The sequence below is a fragment of the Balaenoptera borealis genome, assembly GCF_965194805.1.
Source record: "Balaenoptera borealis genome assembly, chromosome: 12".
NCBI lineage: Eukaryota > Metazoa > Chordata > Mammalia > Artiodactyla > Balaenopteridae > Balaenoptera > Balaenoptera borealis.
Window position 1 is genome coordinate 71512910 of NC_138869.1, and position 21909 is coordinate 71534818.

A 21909-nucleotide genomic window follows, 5' to 3' on the forward strand; every position below is an offset into this window, starting at 1 on the left:
ACAGCGTACCACTTAACACATGCGCAGACTACAAACACCATGTATTTTGAGTCGTACACACCCCCACATGGAGGTCGACTTCACACACACACACCACAACGCACTGGGCCCCCCCCCCCCACGTGACACGCATACAGTCCACACTACACCAGACACAAAATATACACTTAAACCCCTGCTGGAAAGAACACGCATTCACTGCACACATGCTTATATTACCCATACCACACTAAATATGGCATGCTGTAGAAGCCCTGCGCATCCTACAGACACATGCATATATCACATCATTACACACTCAGCAACATATTCCCAACACAAAAAACCCCAATGTATCAACAGACCCATGCTACACCCGCTGTGCACAAACATGAATAATCACACGTACTCACACCTCAGCGCGCTGGACATGTGTATATGCCACACCAGACAAAAATCACACCCACACCTGACCCACTGAACCCCCAGGTACACCTATGGTGCCCAGCCATCTCTGTGTACTTGGGACCTGTCTGATTTCAACACTGAAAGTCCTAAGTCCCAGGAAACGCTTCCATTTGGGGGAATCCAGAATGGTAGTCACCCCACACACTGTTCAAATGAATCAAGCCTGGACCCTCAGTTAATACCAGTGATAAAAGCAAGCTACTCTGGGGGCAAAGAGATAGGGGGCCAGAGTGGCCCAGAGCTAAGGAGACTCTCAGGAGTGGCTCCCATCCACATCCACCACCACCCTTTGTCTATAGAAAGAGTGCAGCTAGGGAGGAAATGCCCTAAAAACAAAGTTACTATCAGCACCTTCCGAAAAAAGGAAAGAGGCAGAGAGTCCTAACCACACCTAACTTTGGGGTTTTACCCTTGGCAAAGCACTTTTACTGACCTTATCTCATTAGATCCTTACAAAAACCTGTGAGGTAGGTAGCGTAGGTGCTATTATGACAATGATGCTGAAAAGCACAGGCACCTGCTTGAGGTCACACAGTACAGGTCAGGCAGAGCAAGTTTGGAAGAAGTCCCATCTCCCTGTTCACCCCACCCAGGCTTCCCCCTTCCTGCGGGCTGTCTGCGCAGTCCTCCCTCCCCCCATCCTGGCTGAGACACAGCGGCTAGAATCAAGAAGCCACCTGTCTTGAACCACTGCCTTCAAAAGTCTTTCATTCCGTCCCATTAGGGCAAGGTGCCCAGGCTGCCCCACCCTCAGGGTGGATTAGGCCTCTACATCAAAAGAGATCCTTGCATCAAAATAGCTCTCATAGGCCCTGTCTGGTAGCTGGAAATCACACCAGGAGAGACCCCTTTTAGGTAAAGGCATTGTACCTTGATAGCCCTTGCTCAAAATGCATCTGTATCCCTGGGGGAGACTTCCACGCTACAGCCTCAGCACCTTAGCTGGCATTGTCTCCTCTGTCACTCAGTGCGTTGCAACAGACATTGCCTAATGCCGGCTTGCCGATGGAACTGGATTGTCTCTAGCAAGTCCTGTGGGAATGGGGCACAGGATGACAAAAGTTTGATCGTGGCTGAGGGAGGGTATGAGAAGTGTGCAGAGTGACCTGGAGAGGGGAAAACAGGGTAATAGATGTACGGGATGTTAAAAAGGATGGGGACACACCCTTGGCAGGAGTGGAGGAGGAGACCCTGAGTCTAAGAAGGAAGGCAAAGGGAATGCCATGAGCTTTCTAGAGATGACAGGAAGTAGAAGAGGGCCAAGTGTATAGGGTGGGCATATATGGGGGTGGAGAGATTGGTGGGAGAGGGCTGTTTATGAGGAGCCCCCTGGGGAGGGGGCTGTTTGTGGGTGACATTCTGGTTCATTGCTGGTGGCACCCTGAGCAGGTCACTTGAGCATTCACAAATTATTCCTCTGTGGAAGTTGCAGAAGAAAATGTAAAGACGTGGGAAAATGTTTGTGATGTATTGATAAGTGAGAAAAAAGGAGGTTACAAGACAGGACATACAGTGGGATCCCTATTTTGTAACACTGGCTGGAAAGACACCAAAATGTTAGCTCTAGTTATCTCTGCTGTAGTGAGAATGACTTGCATTTCTTCTTGGAGCCTTTCTGTATTTTCCAGATTTTCTACAATAAACTTGAAATGTGATTTTTGTACGTTATCAGGAAGGGTTATTTTAGAGAAAGGTTCATTGACTATTTATTGAGTTCTTATTAAATTCTGCAGTGCTGGCACCACACATGATGCAGAGAAAAGTAAGCCACGGCCATTGCTCTCAGGTTACCCTTAAATCCAGTCATGGCGCAGGGGTACAGTTCAGTGCACAAGGATGTGGCCACTGGACCCAGGCTGCCTGGGTTCAAGTCCCTCTTTTGCAGCCTCCTAGCTGTGTGACCTAGGCAAGTGGCTTGACCTTTTTGTGTTTTGGTTGCCTCATCTGTAAAATGGGGATAATAATAGCACCTGTAAGGATTAGTTGAGCTGATACATGTGACCCCTTAGAGGAGCAGCTGGCACAGGGTAATCATGACCTAAGTGTTAGCTGTTGTTGTTATTAGTGGTTAAAAGATTTACCTCTGGAGCCAGCCTGTCTGGGTTCAAATCCTTGTTCTGTCCCTGTCTGGCTTGGGCAAATGATTTAATCTCTATCTCTACTTCAGTTTCCTAATCTTTAAAATGGGGATGAAAGTAATGGTGTCTCATTCATAGAGCTGTTATGAAAACTCACCAAGTGACTATGGACAAAGTACTTAGAACAGAACCTGGCACATAGGAAGCACTCAGTAAGTGTGAGCCTCCTTAATACTAATTATTACTATTACTATTATTACCATTATTATTAATACTGGGGGAGGCAGGGATTAGAGCACCATCAACCAGAGCACCCTCTGTACAGCCAGTGGGGTGGGGGTGGGGCCCCAGCACGCATGAGACAGGCTGATCTGGGCCCTGCAAGATGGTTTCATCCACTGTCTCTTGGCTCTCCTGTGTTGTCCTCTAGCCCAGGTTATTCTGGTCCTTTAAGTTTTAAAACTGTAGCCCCAGGTGCCACTCCTTGCACATACACTACCACCTCCCTGATCCTTGTTTAGCTACACACAGCGTGGATTTATGGTGAGCTAATGAAGGCAGGCTTCCAGGACTTTCATTTGCATGGGAAGTGTTCTGGCAATACTATATTTATAATTGTGTCTTCTTTTTCTTATAGAGGACTTCTATCATCACATAAACTTAAGCGCCACCTGGATCCTCCCTTGGTTTTAGGAAGGGGGTTCCTAACTCAGACTTCCAAGTCCCCATCTGCTGACATCTAACCCCTTTCTTTAACTGGGCCTGGTCACAGAGACCTATCTGGGTAGGATTTTTACCTATGTGAGCCTGTTTTCCTTTGTTATTGGTGCATAGTATTTTGTATCTCCTTTTGCAGGCATAGCCTCTACGCATCACCATTTGGACTGGTAATATCATGAATGAATGGATGAACGAACAAACAAGTGAGTGAGTGAATGAATATACTCTGGTTCTATTTTGTTCTCAAGGAAAACCAGCAGAAAAATGGCTTAGTCCTGGGGTGGAGCAAAGTTCTTGGCAGACAGGACAAGCTGGAAGGCCTTTTGAATCTATGTGGAACGAGAAGCCTCTGAAATCTCAGGGTGGTTGGCAGCTTAGGAACATGATTACAAGTCTAGTCGGGAAAATGTTTTAAATCTGGAGACTTAACCAGAAGCTGAAATTGATGAATGGTAACAGGTCAGGGAGAAAGGAGTCCTATCGTACCTGTGTTCTTTATTGAGAACTTGTGTTCTTACATTTAGGATTTACTAATACTGCTCTGCTGGCCCACTTTATTAAAGATTTTTGTTTGTATTAAAAAATGAGTGAAATTGACAAGAGAGGAAGCCTTGGGCTTGATGTTGGGCATGAACTCCCAGTATCTTTCTGGCCTTCTGGACTATATTTGAGGGGACTTTTCCAGGCTGTACTCAGAACCTCTCAATGTATCCCACACAAGACACTTCTTCATACTCTTCGTGATTGTTTTGTGTACCCCAGCTTTATCTCTGTGACTGTTAGCTCTGGGAAGGTGGGGACTTCCATATCCCATCCCTGACAAACACTCACAGCTGAAGAGTTGGGATGTTAAACAGGTGTGAAGGTTTTGTGTCAACTTGGTGCCCAGTTGTTTGGTAAAACACCAGTCTAGATGTTGCTGTGAAGGTATTTTTTAGATGTGATTAACATTTACATCAATAGACACTGAGTAAAGCTGATTAACATAATTTGGTTTGATTAGCATAATGCGGTTGAGCCTCATCCAATCAGTTGAAGGCCTAAGAGAAAAGACTGAGGTCCATCTTCTCCCTCCTACCACCACCAGGAAGAAGGATTCTGCCTCTAGACTGCCTTCAGACTCAAGACTGCAACATCAGTTCCTGCTGAAATTGCCATTCAGCCAGCCTGCCTTACAGATTATGGACTTGCCAGCCTGCATGATCACGTGAGCCAATTCCCTACAATAAATTTCTGTCCCTCTGTCTCTGTCTCTGTCTCTCTACATATATACATATGTATATTAGAGAGAGAGGGAGAGAGAGAGAGAGAGAGAGAGAGATTGGTTCTATTTCTCTGGAGAACCCTAATACAGTAGGTCTGAATGTAAGTTGTTTTCTTGTTTGGTAAACCATTCTTAATGTGAATGACTTTGCATGATCTAAGTGGTTGGACAGGTGCAGGAGGTCTGGGAGACCTCATCAGGTCTTCTTGTCTCTCCCTCAACTTCTGAGCAGGCTTGGACTTAAACTTGCAGTCACAAATAAGCATTAGGAATGAAGATCTGACTCCTCCTCTGCTAACCCCCCACCCCCGTTAGTGTAAATACCTTACACTCCAGACTTAGGGTGACCCATCATCCTGTTTGCCTGCAGTTGAGAGGTTCCTTGGATGTGGAACTTAAAATGTTAAAACTCAGACCAAGGGTCATCCTATACAGAGCCTAGATGGAGGGAAGATGTTGCAAAATACATGGTACATGCACCTCATTACTTGTCTAAAATTTGAAAAGTTCTGCATTCTGAAACCCATTTGTCCCCAGATGTTTTGGATGAAGGACTGTGGATCTGGTTGTTCATAGACTATCTCTGGAAGGAGGCACAAGCAGCCAGCCACAGCCTCTGGGAAGGAAATGGAAGGCTGGAGGGCAGGGATAGGAGGGAGTTTTCACTGCATATCATTTTGTATCTTTTGACTGTATTATCTCCTCCAAAAATAAATATAGGAAATTATGGGAAAACAAAACTCTCTACTTTTGACTAAACTACAAATAGAATTTTTAAAAATTTTGAAAAAATAAATTACCTTGCTGCTGTTATTGATGCTGTCAAAGCAATATTTGCATTTCTGATTCTGCTTATTCCAGTGTATCCTGTTCTCAGAGCTGTTTGTCTGTTGAGCCCTGATTTGGGAGTCAAGAGACTTGTTTTTCATTTTCTGAGCTGAGTGCTGGGTAGGTTTTTCCTGGAGCAGCAGGTGGACCCTTGCTCTTGCTTCAGCAGCATGCTCCACAGCCCCAGGCCAGTTTTTCCCTGGTTGGTAGTTGTTATTATTATTTTGAAAAACCAAGAACAATCATGCAAAGCAAGTAGAAACAGGCTGGGTCAGCTGAAAATGCCCACATGCTCCCGCCTTGGGTCTCCCGTGATATAATTAGCTGGTTTTATCCAGCGGTGAGTGGGCGGCTTGCACCGGGCAAGGCCAGAGGATGATGCAACAAAAGGCAAGCCCGGGCAAGGCCGAGCCTGAGCTGTGCCGGCCAAAGATGCTGATGTGATACACTGGGGCGGGGTGGAGGTGGGGGGCGTTGGACTAGGAGGGGTGGTTCAGAGCTGCAGGGGTGTGGGCGACCCAACTGCCCAGAAGGTAAAGCTGGCCTGCGCACTAAGCCTGGAGCTCCCACCCCACCTGCCCCTTCTCCCTTCCCCCAATCCCATTTAGTGACAGAATCTATTCCTGGTTCTCTCATTCTCAACCAGATGGAAGGGTCTGCTGAGAACTTCTAGAGGTAAGAAAGGGGGCCCTGTGCATGGACAGACTAAATCAGGGTTCCCAAAGCCGTGAGGCTGGAGGGTGGAGAGGTTTCAGTTATTGGGGAGATTTTTCAAAATACCTGTATACTTGTGTAGCTGGTTGACTCTCACACAATTTTAATTCAGTAGGTCCAGATGGGGCCAGAAATTGGAATAGGTTCTTAATTGTGTTAATTATTATTTTAAATGGAGTTAACTATTAATATATATTATGAGGAATAAGCCTACCTTGCACCCAGAGTTGTACATAGCACAACTCCAGGGGGCGCTGTCCACACAGACTCAGATGGTGCTAATGGTGCCCATGGAGGTAGGTGACACAGGGGACCTGCTTCCCTCCTCAGAGGCAACCACTGTCATTGTTTCTTGTGTCTTCTAGAGAGAGTCTGCGTATTTGTAGGACCTGAACATTTTCAGAAGGGGGTTCCCTTTTCTCCCATTCCCTGTGTTGAGAATTCCTGAGCTGGAGGGAAAATGGTTTAAAGGATGGAGTTCAGGCATCTGCAAAGTGATCACACAAAGTCTCACCACAGCAGGCTCCCTCCCCCCAACCAGGTCCAGGCTGGGTCCCACACAGCCCACCAAGAACCTGTCAGGGTCTCTATACCTGCATTTCAGACAATAAAAAGCTTTTTCTTAGTAATCCTCCTAGGCCCCCAGGAGGTTTTAGATGGATTTGCTGAGTAGGGGATTTTCCTGCATTTCAGTCCAGTGACTTCTCAGCAGACTTTGATGTTGACTAGTCAAAACAAAACAAACCTATGTACAAGAAGGGGGAAATTGGGTCCTGCTGTGTGACTTTAGACAAGTCACACTGTCTCTTTGTGTCCTGGTTTCCTCCTCTGGGAACTGGGGAGCATCATGTCTACCTCGTTTTTTTTTCAACCTCTCAGCAAAGGTTGTAGCATCATGGATATGAAAGTACCCGTTTTATAGATGAAGATATTGAGGTCCAAGGTCATGCATCTCAGAGGTCATGCACTGTTCTTCTCGTGGCCAGGTCCAGAAACTCGGCAGGAAAAAACTCTCTTGTGGGAAGAGGGGGAAGAGGAAGGGGTTCTCATCTGCCTCGCTCTTCTGCTGTGGCAGAGATGGCTAGCAGCTCATCAGACATCTGTGCCCCCCTCCAGGGACTACACAGACCCTTGATCTAAGTGGGACCGCATGACAAGTTCTTACCAATGGAATGTGGGTGGGAAATGATGCGTGTTACTTCTGAACCAGGTGTGAAGAAATGCATATACCTTCTTGATGTTCTTTCTCTTTCTCCAGCTGGAAGCAGAGATCCTGCTGCCCTAGAGCATGGTGGAGCCACAGGATGGAAAGGGCCTGAGTCCCTGAATTATCACATGGAGATCAGCTACTTGCCAACCAGAACACCTCAGTTGTATTCATATGTGAGTCAGAAATAAACTTCTATTGGGTTGTCACTGTAATTTGAGAGTTTATTTATTACAATGGCTAGAGTCATCCTAACACACACTCCCACTTTTCTTCCTAAGTCCAGCACTGAGCTGCTCGCATGTACCCAAAAGGAGACATCGGTAATCATTCCTCACAGCAGGTGCGGGGTTGTTAAGAACCACTGAGGGTGAGGAGAGGGAGGCATAATCTCCCTTTAGCTCTGAACTTCGGGCCACCAGCATTTGGGGATTGGGTTTGCAGCTGTTGCATTCCACAGTGGCTCTGGTGGCATCTTGACTATGTGTGACACTCAGTGCCATCCTAGGGGAGCAAAGATAAGGACAAGCAGCTGATAGGAGGGGGAGCAGAGAGGGCTGCCCCCTGACTCTGCCCTGACTCTCTGCCTGTGTCATCTCAGCCAAAGCCAGCACCTCTTGGGGCCTCCATTCCACCATCTGTAACGTGGGTCTAAAGCACCCATCCAGGATGGAGAGGGAGGGAGGGGGGTGGGGATGGTGAGGAGTCAGATAATGGATCTGAAATCCTGAAATGACTTTCTAAGACTCCACACTGCTATGCAATCAGAGGATCCAAACCCAAGACCCTCAGAACTTTGATGGGGCTTTTTCTTGGGAGGAGCTTAAAAATAATTTGTTAGGAAAGAAAAAAGTGAAAGAATGCATAATTCCTACTTTTTGGGAATCATTCCGAAGGCTGTTCTGAGCTAAAGATCCTGGGAGAGGGATGTCTTGGGCGCTTTGAAGGCTGGCTCAGAGGACTGAACTCAGTGTCTGTGGGCAGTTCCTCTTGTCACCAAATGTCTACCCACAGGTGTCCAGTAACCAAATGTCTACCCACAGGTGTCCAGTATATCTGAAATTCCACCATTAGTGCTTCATTCCTTTGGATTCCTTTTTATTCTTCCACAAAAATGCAAGCAATGATAATCCCAAACATGTGTGCAGTGCTTTAGACTTTTCCCAGTAATCCTGAAAGACACAGACAGGTCCAAACACCAACTGCAGGTGCTTCACCAATCATTTTTCTTCTGACAGGAAGATTGTGGGGGCAATTCTACTACTAGGTGTATGTCCAAGAGAAACTCTTGCATGTGTGACCCAAAGACATGGATAAGAATAATTAGGACTTCCCTGGCAGTCCAGTGGTTAAGACTTCGCCTTCCAATGCAGGGGGTGTGGGTTCGATCCCTGGTTGGGGAGCTGGGATCCCACATGCCTTGTGGCCAAAAAACCAAAACATAAAACAGAAGCAGTGTAGTAACAAATTCAATAAATACTTAAAAAAAAAATGGTCCAAAAGCAGAAACTAACACACCATTGTAAAGCAATTAGACTCCAATAAAGATGTTAAAAAAAAAATGATCCACATCAAAAAAATCTTAAAAAAAATAATTATAGCAGCCCTATGCATAATAACAGAAAACTGGAAATAACCAAAGTGCCCATTTACAGGAGAAGGGAATCACTGGATGTTAAATAACAGTGAAAATGATTGAGCCCTGTTTTAATTATGTATTGCTGCATAACAGGCCATGTTAAAACATAGTGGTGGGACTTCCCTGGCGGTCCGGTGGTTAAGACTTCGCCTTCCAGTGCAGGGGGTGCGGGTTCGATCCCTGGTCGGGGAGCTGGGATCCCACATGTCTTGCGGCCAAAAAACCAAAAAACGTAAAACAGAAGCAATATTGTAACAAAATTCAATAAAGACTTAAAAAAAAAAAACCATAGTGGCAACCACGATCATTTATTTGCTCACAATTCTACAGTTTAGGCAGAGGCTCATTGGGGATGGCTTGTCTCTACTCCATGTGGCTTCAACTGGGGAGGATTAACTGAGGGTGAAAGATCAACTTTTAAAATGGTCCTACTCATGTGGTTGGCATGTTGATGCTGGCGGTCAGCTAGGAGATCACCTGGAGCTATTGTGTGTGGGGGAGTAGTCTTGGTTATCTTGCATGTGGCCTCCACATGACTTCTCTCAGCATGGTGGTCTCAGAGTAATCAAACTGCTCACGTGGTGTCTCAAGTTCCTCAAGAATGCAAAAGCAGAAGTTGCTAGACCTTCTTAAGGCTTAGGCCTAGAACAGGCACAGAATTACCCATTCTATTGGCTAAAAGAGTCGTAAGCCAGACAGATTCAAGGGGAGGCAACGTCAAAAGAGTGCAAATACCCAGAGCTGTACTTCATTGGGTGCCACAGACTTGCACAAACCACAATCACCCATAGCCATATGGATAAATCTTAGGTAGGCTATGCTGCAGGAATAAATAAGCTTCACATTTCACTGACTTCATATAACAAAAGATTATTTCTTTCTCACATACATGTCTTACACAAGTCGGTGGGGTGCTTGGCTTCACACAGCCACTCAGGAACTTAGGCTGAGGGAGGATCTGCCATAGTGAGGTGGCACCATCTGGGACATGAGACCTCACTTTTGCCACAGCCAGGGAGGACAGAAAGGCTGGAGAATTTCACTTGACCTCAGCTCTAAGGAGGAAAATGTCACTTATGTTCACATTTCATTGGCTAGAACCAGTCACGTTACCCAGTCTAAACTACAGGAGGGGCTGGGAAATGTAGGAGAGCACATAGAAAAATGGAAGAGCATTACTGTCTTGGTCACATGTGATAAAACTATTGAAAACAAAGGAAAGTTCAATGTAAAATAGTGTACACTGCAAGATAGTGTTTATTTTGGGGTAGGGGAGGAAGGGTCAGCATAGGAGAGGAAATCATAGGAAGGTGTCAATGATTTGTAATGTTCTAATTCTTGGGTTGAGCAGTGAGTGTTAATTATATTATTTTTTAATGAATAAATGAGTAAATAGATGAATGAATAAATAAAAGAGAGGGCTGAGAAGCAGTGGCACTGAAGCCTAACCTCAGAGTGCAGGCCAAAAATGGCTCTTCCATAAATATTCACTGAGATTAGGCTGAGGCTGCTAGGACTTGAAGGTACAAAGATGAATAAAATATGGGCTCATCCTCTCTAGGTTCCCATCTCAGAGGATGCAGTAGGCACATGAACCAGGCAAGTCAGTAAAGCACAGTGGAGTATATTGCTTACCAGGGGCTCTGGGAGCCAGAAGAAGCCCGGAGAAAGCCTTGCCTCAAGGGGTCATATATGTCAGGTTATGAAGGATCAGTAGGAGTTCAATGGGTGGAGAAAGGAGTGGAGGTGGGGCATATTGGTCAGGAACACTCATTCCAAGAAGAGGGAACAATATATGCAAAGGCACAGAGAGCCCTTCACTCCTCAGGTGGCCTGTGTTCACAACATTCCCTCACCACCCTCTAGTACCTAAATGATATGATCAACGCATTCACACTGTGCTGTGCCACCCAGAACCCTCTGCAGGATTCAGGCACTCATTTGACCCACTGATTTCTATGTGCCAGTCACTATGCTAAGCATTTTGCATATATGATCTTATTTTATGAAGAACAGAACTTAATACTATAGAAATGAATTTCTAATGGTGAAATTTCAGGCTTAGACAAGGTGAAATTGCTAGCTCAGGGAAGCTGGAAGTATTTGGCACAAATTCTGTCACAAATTCCTCTACCTCACTGTATGGTCAATCCTGATCTTTGTACTGGCTGGGTAAAACCCCCAGAAGGTCGGGGGGTGGAGTTGGGGGAGCTCCCAATCTCATTCTTCCTTTTAAAAAAAGCAAGTGGGACTTCTGCTCAATAATATAATAATGTCTCTGTTCTGCCTCTTCTCTGGGGGTCTCACTTCTTGGGATCCTGTGTGGAGGTGAATTCCACTGAAAGCTGACTGCCCCTGTTAGGGACTCCCCAGGTCTTTTCTGAGAAAACAGTGACATTGTTCCCAGCACTTCCCCCTGCTTCCTGGGCAGCTCCTGTGGCCACCATTGAGCCTTCCTCACATCCTCCTTCTTCAGGGTAGGGCTTCTACCTTTCCTTTCCGTCATCACGTCCCTCCTGGATGGGGACTGACCTGGATCCTCTGCTCTCTCAGGCTGAGTCTCCCTACATCCCTAAGCTGCCTGCTTCCTTGGGAGCAGGCCCGGGCAGCAGGCTGTGGTCCTGACTAGCATTCAGGCCCTCAGGAACATGTCCTAACATGTTGAGCCCTGGCATAGAAGAAGCTGGTGGCTGTTTTGTCCTTGGGGCTGCCTGCTGTCAGAGAAGAGGGGGGTGGTAGGAGACAGGAGACCCCCAGAGACCCTAGGGAGACCGTGGTCTGAGTTCCTCTGAACAGAATATGTGATTTGCAGCAGATTCCTTGGGACTGGCCTGGGATCGTGTGTGTGTGTGTGTGTGTGTGTGTGTGTGTGTGTGTGTGTGTGTGTGTCTGTGTGTGTGTGTGTGTGTGTTTTGGGAGTTAGATCTTGCGTGTGGCTTCTAACAACCTGCTTCTTTGCTTCTTCAGGGCAGAAGTCCTCCTTTAAGAGCATACCTGGCTACACATTCAAGTGTATGGTTGGAAACTTTTTTTTTTAAGTGCTGAACAGTACTAGACACTCAGTAGGCACTTAATAAATATTTGTTGAATTCTGTTGTGGTGGTGGTGGTGAGCTAGAAGTTATAAAAAAAAAAATTCACTTCCCAACAAAAACAACAAAAAGAATTATTTCATTGTGAAGCTCAGGACCACAAAACTTTAAATAATTCAATACAAGCCTTCATTAAATTTTTTTCCCAAAGTAAACAGACAGACAATGTCAAGTCTATTTGAAATGTCTGAAGGCCAAGGGGATTCGAGGCAGTAGGAGGATATGCCCATCTTCTGCTGGACATTTGACAACCCAGCCTTTGGGTGGTGTGGGTACGGGTGTGTTGGAGGTGGGGAGGGTGGAACTGGGGGAGGAGGGGGCTGGTCCTGGGGTCTTGGCCTTTTTGAGGCCCTTCTGAAGTCCTGGCCTGATTCCAAAATTAGGTAGGCAAGGGGGTCTGGTAATGTGCCCTCCCACCCCTACCCAGGCTCCTGTCCCAGCAGTAGAGGAGAAGGAGGCCTGTCTTCCCTGAGGTCAGCTGCATTAGAGGAAATAGACTGGGCATGTCTGGGCAGAGATTTCCAGACACTGAACAGCCCTAGATGTCAGTAATTGTAGCTGTTCCAAGCCTGGATTCTATTTCTTAGATTTCTGTTCAGATTAACACTCTGTTCTCTGCAATTTTTTAAAAGGAGAAACTGCAAATGTTTTAGGTGAAGGAAGGAAGCAAAGGTGGGGTGCAAGTGGGGCTAGGGGTGTGGAGCAGCGGGGCACCTCACTTGCTTTTGTATCTGTCAGAAGCACCGGTGGACGTTTCCAGAATTGTCTTTCATCAGTATACTGCCTCGAAATGAGGGGTGCAGGGCATTTCCCTCATTCTAGAGCCACTGAAACAGAGAAGGCAACAAGCAGAGAGCTCTGGATGAGAGGCAAAAGGCCTATGTTCCAACCATCGCCATTTATTTGCTGTGTTATGAGTCAGGCCACTGAACTCTGAGCCTCGGTTTCCCAGCAGCGTAATGTGGGCTGTGTGGGGACTACCCAGGAGCTAACTCACCCACCAAATCTTTCTCCCCTTCCTAGCCATCAGATCTGCTTCAATCACAGAGCTTTCTTCTGCTGAGGTGAGAGGGAGGTGGGTGTAGGGGGTGAGGAGGAGAGGGTGGGAAAGTTAGTTCAGTGTCCCATTTCCCCTGGAGACCAGGTTGGCCCTTTCTTAGCAGTGTACCCAGTTCTCTCTTCCCTGGAGCATTTGACAAATAACTTCTCATCCCTTTAGTTCTGTGGGCCTCTGTTTCCTTATCTGTGAAATAAAGGGAATTGAATCCTTTCTGGCCTCCAAGAATGCTTCGTTGGGGTCTCTGGGTGCCTCAGGTAATGGGCAGAGGTGGTGTAGTGAGGGATCCATGGGAATAGAGGTGGTGTAGTGGGGCTTTTCTGGGAATTGCAAAGTGAGGTTTTTTGTTTTTTTAAAAAAAATTATTTAAGGATTTTTATTTATTAATGACACTCCTCATGGTCTATTCAGCTGCTTTGGGTAAAACCCTTGCCCAGAGTCAGTTGGTGGTGGGCCAGAGAGGGGGCTCCTCGGTCCTGTCCTAACAATGTCGACCCCTCCGGGGGGGCGGCAACTCACTCCCCACCTGTAAAAAACAGATTTGGGGCTCAGTTCGTGGGGAAATGTGTCATGTGTACAAACCCAGGCGCGGGTAGTGGGGAGGAGGGAAGCGCCCTCCTGCAGCACGCGAGGTTGGCCGCAGAGGTTTCCAGAGCGCTGTTGCGAGCGCAGGGAAGCGGCAGTTGTCCCCCCCGAGGCCGGTCCCCGGCGCGCCGTGGGCGGAGCGGCCGGTCCCGCCTCCAGCCCTTTTATACGGGGAGCGCAGGCGGCGCCAGCTTAGGTGTGAGCAGCTGCCCGAGTCGGTAGCTGGGCGACCAGGAGCTGGGCGACCAGGAGCTGGGCGCGGATCCACTGAGACAGCGAGACCCTCAGAGGAGGTGAGGGAGCCAGGGCAGGCAAGAGCGAATCCCGGGCTGCGGCTCTGAGCTGAGCCGAGCGTGTCCGCGTGTGTGTCCGCGCACCTCCGTGGGTGTATGTCCGCAGCGGCGTGTGTGTACTGTGTTCACAGGTGAATGGCGTGCGTGGGTCCGTGCTTGGGGCTCGGTTTTGCGCACACCGTAGTCTATATGTGCGTGTGGGACAGGGGCCGGGATGTGTCGGAGATTCCGGGAGGGGAGAGGGAGCACTAATACCAGAGATCTCCGCCACGCTCCCTCCGCTTGAAGCTCAGCTGGGGCGAGGGACGGCGTGGACCGGGCGGAGGGTGAGCCCGGGGTCCCAGGCTTGGTGCGCTCGCGGCGTGGGGATGAAGCCCTGTCCGCGGAGGGGTCCGGGAGGGGTGGGGAAAGCCGAGCCGAGCAGGTTCATCTGGGATCCGCTCCCGGGAGGCTCTCGGATCCAATCGGTGCCATCCCGGCCCAGAACCGAGGTCTGGGTCCCCAACGCTGCCGTGTCCGCCAATAGGCTGGGCGCTGAGGTCAGAGCGGGCTGTGTCTCCGGCCTTTGGGAACGTGTCGGGACACGTCCCTTAAGGGCTAGCGAGGAGGTGACTCACGGTGACAAGAAGACCCCAGGGAACGGGGCCGGGTGAGGTCAGAACCCCGCCAGTGCTGGGAGACGGCGGCTCCCCCAGAAGTCCCCTTCCCTGCCTCTCCACGGTCTCTGTCCCCCCGTCAGCACAGTGACCTATTTGGCTGGCACAGAGTGTTCCCAGGAAAGCCGGGACACCGGGAGGTCCAGGACCGGGTGTCCGGTCCCCGCCCCGCGGCGCGCCCTCGAGGACCCGGAGCCGCGGCCCGGCGCTGAGTGGGCTTGCGCCAGCCAGTCAGTTAGGGAAGCGCAGAAACTGGACCTACCTCTCTCCCACCGCTGCCGGGAGAACCCCGGCCCAGCCTGCCCTTGGGTCGGACGGACGGATTCAGGGGCGGGGGCCGAGCCCTGCTCTGCGGGGCGGCGGGGCACACAGTCCCCGCCAAGGGAGGAAGGGGGGTGAGGGGTCGTGTCTTTGAGGGATGGGGCTTCGGGGTGCGACGCCGCTCCGGATCTCCGTCGCCTGCATTCGGGGGCTCCGGGCGCCCCCAACCTAGTCCAGAATTCCCTCTCCGAGGGCGACACGGCTGAGCAGGAGGGCGAGTCGCCCTTCGGGCGCCGCCGCCCAGCGCGGACCACGGTGCGTCCGCCTTGTCTGCCTTGTCAGGGGCCCCCGGGGGACACGCGCCTTCCCCGTGGGGACAAGAATCTTGGAACTGGTTTGGTAATTTAGGGCGCCCAGGCAGCTCCCTCCTTCCTTCCCTTCCTCCACGTTGCGTTTCGGAGAGGACTTAAGAGCGGTTTTGTTTTCGTTGCTCCCGTCTATTTTTATTTTCCAGGGATCTGACTCATCCCCTGCTTTGGGCGTGGAGATAAGGTGGAGGGACCAGATCTCGGCGCGCCTGTGCTTGCGGTGTGTGTGTGTGCGCGCGCGCGCGCGTGTGTCACAAGAGGCGGCGCGAGAGCGCGCGGTTTCCCAACAGTGGCGGGGGTTTTGGAAGCCTAGCTGGCTCAGCGTGACGTGTTCGCGGCTCCCGATCCCCCTCCCGCTCCCCCTCCCCACCCGGGGGTGACGTGCAGCCGGAGTGGAAGCGAAGTTTTGGCGGGCTGGGAGCTCTGTGCAGGAAACTGACTCATCACAACTCCCTGCCGCTGTCCCAGGCTCTGCCCACGCACCTCCCACCCCGCGCGTGATTTCCTGTAGGCCAGCGCCCCCTTCTGGCCCCAGCGCTAATAGCAAACACGCCTTCCCGCGGAAGGAGGCTTCACCCGCCTTTGCTTCCCGCCGCTATTCCAGTGCTGATCTGAGGTCGCTCCCCCGCCTCTTAAAAGGAGTACCCTATTGGTTCAGCAGTGTTTAGTGAGAGCTTACCATTTATTTGGGTATGAAAATATGGTTGAAGTCTAAGGCACGAAGGCCAACAAAGGAAGCTATTCTCAGTTACTTGTTTGTGAAACAAGGGTTTGTGTTTGTTTTCTCTGAGGTGGGAGTTATAATAATGGGCATGAGAGCAGATTTTGGTGGGGAGCCTATGAGAGCCGAAAGGGAAGGGGTGGCAGAAGTAGAGATGGTCCCTGCCTGGATTCTGGTCCCATCTTCAGCTCCTAGAAACTAGGGAATATCCAGCTCCCTGATAAAGCCCTAGGTGGGCTTCTCCATGTACCAATGAAGCACTGAGATCCATAGTGTCTATGCAGGACATTCTGTGTGTCCCCTCTTGGCTGGCACCCCAAGCATGTCCATCTGGAGAACTGTCAAACACTTGAATTTAATTGGTCTGGGGAAGGAGGGGCCTGTCAGTCTACATTTTGAAAAAGCTCAAGTGTCTCTGATGGGTCTCTCTGGTTAAGAAACCTCAAAATTAGAGAGGGAGTAGGGTTCAACACCAGAGCACAGAACCCAGGGCATTCAGGCCTGGGTTCAAATCCTGGCTGTGCCACTTGTGAGCTGTGTGACATTGGGAAAGTTACTTAACTTCTCTGAGCCTTGGTTACCTCTTCGGTAAAAGAGCTAATGTACCCACTTTTTCAGAAAATTAATATTTGTAAACTTCTTAGAACAGGCCTTGGCACATAAAATATATAAATAAATCTCAATCCTTGCCCTGAAGAGAGCGAGCAAAGGTTATTTGTGGGCTTTGCCCACTGCACTATGTAACCCCTCTCTATGTGGCAGTGGCCCTTGATCCTTTTAACTGTGTGGTTTTGGGGCAAGTCTCATAACTCCTGCCCTTTTAACTTGATCTGAGGTCACCTAGTGCCTCCCTTCCCCTATCAGCTGAGACGTCGTGTTGTGAGCTCCACTCACTGTGAGAGGTGGAGTGGGGAGGGGTAGGTGTGGTGTGGGTTCAGGGCTTCCTGTCCTAGAAGGTCACTCAGCAGAGCTTTCACCCTCAGAGCCTGCAAAGCAGGACTTGTCCCCGGAAAACCCAGTCCCTGTCAAGGTCGTGCAGGAGCTCATCCTGGAGTCAGGCCAGAGCAGGGCAGGTAGGTGCCAGCACTCCCTCATGGGCAAACTCATCCTTAGTTTTCCCTCTCCGGAAGTGGGAGGAGAGGAACCAGGTAGACCGGTGCCTTTAATTTTCTTTACCTGAAAAATGGGTTCCTTGGATGCAGGCAAAATGGGGCAGGGGCTTCCAGGTTGTCTAGACTTCAGGTCACCTGATGTGCCTGGCAGGATGTGGCTCAGCCTGGGAGAAGTCATCTCCCTGCCCTGCCCTGCCTAGCTCCTCCTCACCCCCAGGCTGCCTGCATGATGACATCCTTGGGAAAGGCCCTCAGCGCACAACACCTGTCAGCTGCTGTCTGAAGGAGGCAGTGGCCCAGGTGGAGTGATGAGGAGGAGCTCAGGCAGAACTAAAGGCAGAGAGAAATAATAATAATATTTTCCAAGCGCTTCCATATACTAGGTACTGCTCTAAGCACGTTATCTACATTAACTCAGTTAATCCTCACATATGTCCTCTGAGACATTCACTATTGCTGTCTCCATTTTATAGATGAGGAAAATAGAGCCCAGAGAAGTTAAGCCACTTGTCCAGGTTCACCCAGCAGAGCCTGGATTCCAACCCAGGTGGCCTGGTTCCAGAGCCCTCACTTTTAACCACCAAGATACAGCCTCCCCACTCTGTTCCACCTGCCTTGCCTGGAGGGACCCACTGATCAACTGCTTGACGTGCTTCTACAGCCCTGCTCTTTAGACTTGCATGCAGTCCCATTTTACAGATGAGGAAATTGAGGCCTAGAGACATTAAGTGACTTTTAAAAAGTTGAGATAGTAAGTGGCAGAGCTAGGAGTAGAACCCAGGTGTTTTTTACCCCGAAGTCCAGGGTAGTTTTAAGTAGCTGAGCAGGATTACTCCACATGAGCATCTAGATGGAGGGTTTCAGGAGGCTCGAGGAGCTGTCCATTTATTTGGGAATTGACCTCCTGGCCAGGTCTGGGGTTAGGAAACTGCTGGACTCTGGCCATTCACACATGCTTGGGGCATTCACACCCATGAGGGACACCTCAGGGGGGAAAACAAATTGATTTTACCTGATAATACCTGGTGGTAAACAGGACCCTGATCCCTGCTATTGCAATAAACCTGCCTTTGTTGACATACATAAACTTGCCCTTCAGCTGCCCACTTCCCCAGTGACCTTGGGGTGCCAGGCTGGCTGAGCTCTGCCCCAGCCCTGTGTGTGTTGCTGGGGGGTTGGGAGAGCCTGTGGGAGGGAAGTGGGGGAAAATCAGCCGGAAGGGACCAGAGTGATCCTCTCACCTCACGTTCTAGTAAGAAGACCTCGCCTGAGGTTACAGAGTGAAGCACGGCCGGGTAAGGGAGGGTCCGATTTCTCCGGTGACCAGGGTCTTACTTGTGTTCCAGCTGCAGGCACCATGTCAGAGCCATGCAGGGATGCCTGTCAGATCCCGCGCAGCAGCAAGGCGTGCCGCCGCCTCTTTGGCCCGGTGGACAGCGAGCAGCTGCGCCGGGACTGCGACGCCCTGATGGCCAGCTGCGTGCAGGAGGCCCGAGAGCGATGGAACTTCGACTTTGTCACCGAGACACCACTGGAGGGTGACTTCGCCTGGGAGCGCATGAGGGGCCTTGGCCTGCCCAAGCTCTACCTGCCTGCAGGGCCCCGGGGGACCCGGGACGACCTGGGAGGGGGCAAGTGGCCGAGCACCTCATCTGCCCTGCTGCAGGGGACATCTCAGGAGGACCACGTGGACCTGTCGCTGTCCTGCACCCTCGTGCCTCGCTCCCCTGAGCGGCTTGAGGGGTCCCCGGGAGGGCCGGGCACCTCCCAGGGACGAAAACGGCGACAGACCAGCATGACAGGTGAGGACAAGTGCAGAGAAGGATACTGCAAGGGATCAAGACTCCCAGAATTCATGGTGCAAGGGCTGAACTATCTGGCCCAGCTTCCTCATACCTCAGAGGGGGAAACAGGCCCAGAGAGGGGAAGTGACCTGCCTGAGGTCACACAGCTAGCCTGCTGCCAAGACCAACCAGCTAACATTTATTTGGAACGTTGATTATATGCCAGGCCCTTTGCTAAGTTTCTAGATTTCTTTCAGTCCTTATAGCAATCCTATACCATAAGACATTCTTGCCATCCTTCTGTAGGCAAAGAAACAAGGCTCAGAGAGGTAGAATGATTTGCCTAAGGTCCCGCAATGAATTTGCAGTGGAGAGAAAGCTAATGAGAATTTCCTGGCTGTCCTATTCAAACTTAACTCCCCTTCCCCATCACACATACACACCTCCAACCCCCCTTCCCTGCCTATTTTTCTCTTTTTGGCACTTTTTAAACTATCAACAGTTACTTCCTTATCTTGATATTGTCCATTTCCCCGACTAGGATATTATCTCCACAAGAAAGGAATCTGTATCTCTGTTGTTCATTGCTGAATCCTCAGCACCTAGGATGGTGTCTGACACATAGCAGGTGCTTGAGGAAAACTGAATGAATGATGCTTACATTTGAATACTAAGTATGCCAGGCCTTCGACCAAAGTCTTTTTATTTTTTTTATTTTTTACTTTAAAATTTTATTATTATTACTGTTTTTTTTTTGGCTGCACCATGCACGGCTTGCAGGATCTTAGTTCACTGACCAGGGATTGGACCTGGGACCTTGGAAGTGAAAGCATGGAGTCCTAACCACTGGACCACCAGGGAATTCCCCATCAACCAAAGTCTTTTAGAGAGCATTTCATTTAATCCTCAGAGCACCATACCAGTGTTATCCTCATTTTATAGGTGAGAAAACTGAGGTTTGGAGAGATGCAGCCAAGAATCCCACAGCTAATTTGCAGCTGGGTCGGAACTAACAATAATGATAATGATGATAATAATAATAGCTAACTTTATATGGCCCAGGCATCGTGCAGAACACTTTTCATGGATTATCTAATGGAATCCCCAGAGCAGTGCTATCCGATAGAACTCTGTAAAGATGCAAATGTCCAGTGCCGCTGGCCACATATGGCCGCCAAGTACTTGACATCTGGCTAGTGTGAACGAGGAATTGAATTTTTCATTTTGTTTAATGTTAGTTAATTTAAATAACCACATAGGATTAGTGGCTACTGTATAGGGCAGCTTGGCTTAAAGCCGGCCCATGGGCGTAGGTCCTATTATTAATCACATCTGTGATGCGTGGTGGGATGCTCTGGAAATGCTCCTCTGGGAGATGGGCCAGAAGTTGCCAGAGTTCTTCCCTGTACTTGACAGTGTGTCCCTCTGGCCCTGGGGAGGGGTTCTGGCCCCTCTGCAGTTTGCGTTGGATGGGTGGTTCTGCTGTGCCCTCTTCCTCCTGGCCTGGCTGACTTCTGTTCTCTCTCCTCAGATTTCTATCACTCTAAACGCCGGCTGATCAGCTCCAAGAGGAAGCCCTAACCCAGCCGCTGGAAGCTAGGTCCTCCTGGAAACAAGGGGGCCACTGCAGGCCTCTTCTACATCTTTTGCCTGATTCCTTCAGTTTGTGTGTCTTAATTATTATTTGTGTTTTAATTTAAACTCCTCCTCATGTATATACCCTGCTTGCCCCCTCCCTCCCCATACCCCCAGCCTCTGGCATTAGAATTATTTAAAAAAAAATTAGATAGCAGAAAAATAGGCTTATTAGAGTGCTAGGTATTTTTATTATGTGAACTATTATTTAAGCCCTCCTCATCCTTTGCTGTCCATTTCCTCTCTCCCTGAGGTACGGTGAGGCTGGCACAACCCTCACCCGCTGGCTGGTACTCTCTGGAGGTACCTGGCCCCTCCCCTCACCGTCTGATGGGTGTTACAAAATTCTGCCCCTTTCCCGCATTCTCAGACCTGAATTCCTTGTAATTTGAGAAGTAAACAGCACTTTGAAGGGGACCCAACAGAGTGGGGGGCATCGTCGAAACTTTGAGGTCCCCTCACTCCCCTCTAAGGTTGGGCAGGGTGACCTTGAAGTGGGCACAGCCTGGAACAAGGCTGGGGATTTGATACCCTCGTGGCCCTTGATAACCCCCTCGGTCCCGCGAAGGCGTGGGGAAGGTCGGGTCCCGTAGCAGACCACCCCACCTCCCCTCCACCCGCAGGGGAGCCGGCCTCAGTGTTTGGCTTCACCTTCCCCTGCACTTTTCTAGGAGCCCCAGAGGCCCCTCTTTCCCAGCTGGGCTCTCAGTCCCTCTCTGCTCCTCTCCCTTCCTCCATGTCCTTTCCCTTTTGTACCTTCTCAGCCCTGGGTGGCAGCTCCGGGGTGCCTGTCCCCCCAACTCAGTGGACTGGAAGGGGAAGGGGCATGCTAGAAGTAGGGTTCCCCAGTTCTACCTCAGGCAGCTCAAGCAGTGACCACCCCCTCCTCTTAGCTCTTGGGATGGTGGTCCTGGATGGTCAGACAGGCCTCCTTGAATGGGGACCTCTCTATGTGAGGGGGTATGTGGGTGAGGAGCAGGAGGGAGATTGTGATGCCAGCCCCTGGAACTCATCCAAGGACGTTTTCCATTTGCCCCACCCCTCCCCCATTTCATTGCACTTTGAATAGCAACTGAACAAGGAGTTAGGTGTTTTATGATGGCGGGAGTAGAGGCTATGGATAGGGCACACTAAGTAAGTGGATATGGGCCCGGGGAGCTGTGAGTTGTTGTCTTTCCTGGCACTGAACCACTTGGTGGCTCTGACCCCAGACACCTTCCAGCTCCTGTAACATCCTGGCCTGGACTGTTTTCTCCTGGCTCCCATATGTCCTGGTTCTTCTGTCTCCACCTAGACTGTAAACCTCTCAAGGGCAGGGAATAAGTCCTGTACTGCCCTGTGTCCTTCAAAGCCCTTCCCACAGTGCTGGGTATACAATAGGTGCTCAATAAATATTTCTGGTGACTTCACTTGTAATATTACTGTTGTCGTCAATATACCTTGTTATTT

At 49.8% G+C, this 21909-nt stretch overlaps 1 protein-coding gene across 2 annotated transcripts; it reads left to right on the plus strand.

The window, feature by feature from the left end:
• Nucleotides 1-13749: 13749 nt before the first annotated feature.
• On the plus strand, nt 13750-21869 carry CDKN1A (cyclin dependent kinase inhibitor 1A). 2 transcript variants are annotated; one of them, XM_082346729.1, is made up of 3 exons: nt 13750-13923; nt 18388-18843; nt 20357-21869. In XM_082346729.1, exons 2-3 carry the CDS (start codon nt 18399-18401, stop codon nt 20404-20406), a joined length of 495 nt encoding a protein of 164 aa, XP_082202855.1. In that variant the 5' UTR covers nt 13750-13923; nt 18388-18398; the 3' UTR covers nt 20407-21869. The 2 variants fall into 2 exon arrangements, with proteins under 2 accessions (XP_082202855.1, XP_082202856.1); XM_082346730.1 differs by having other exon boundaries at nt 13830-14054.
• Nucleotides 21870-21909: the final 40 nt, after the last annotated feature.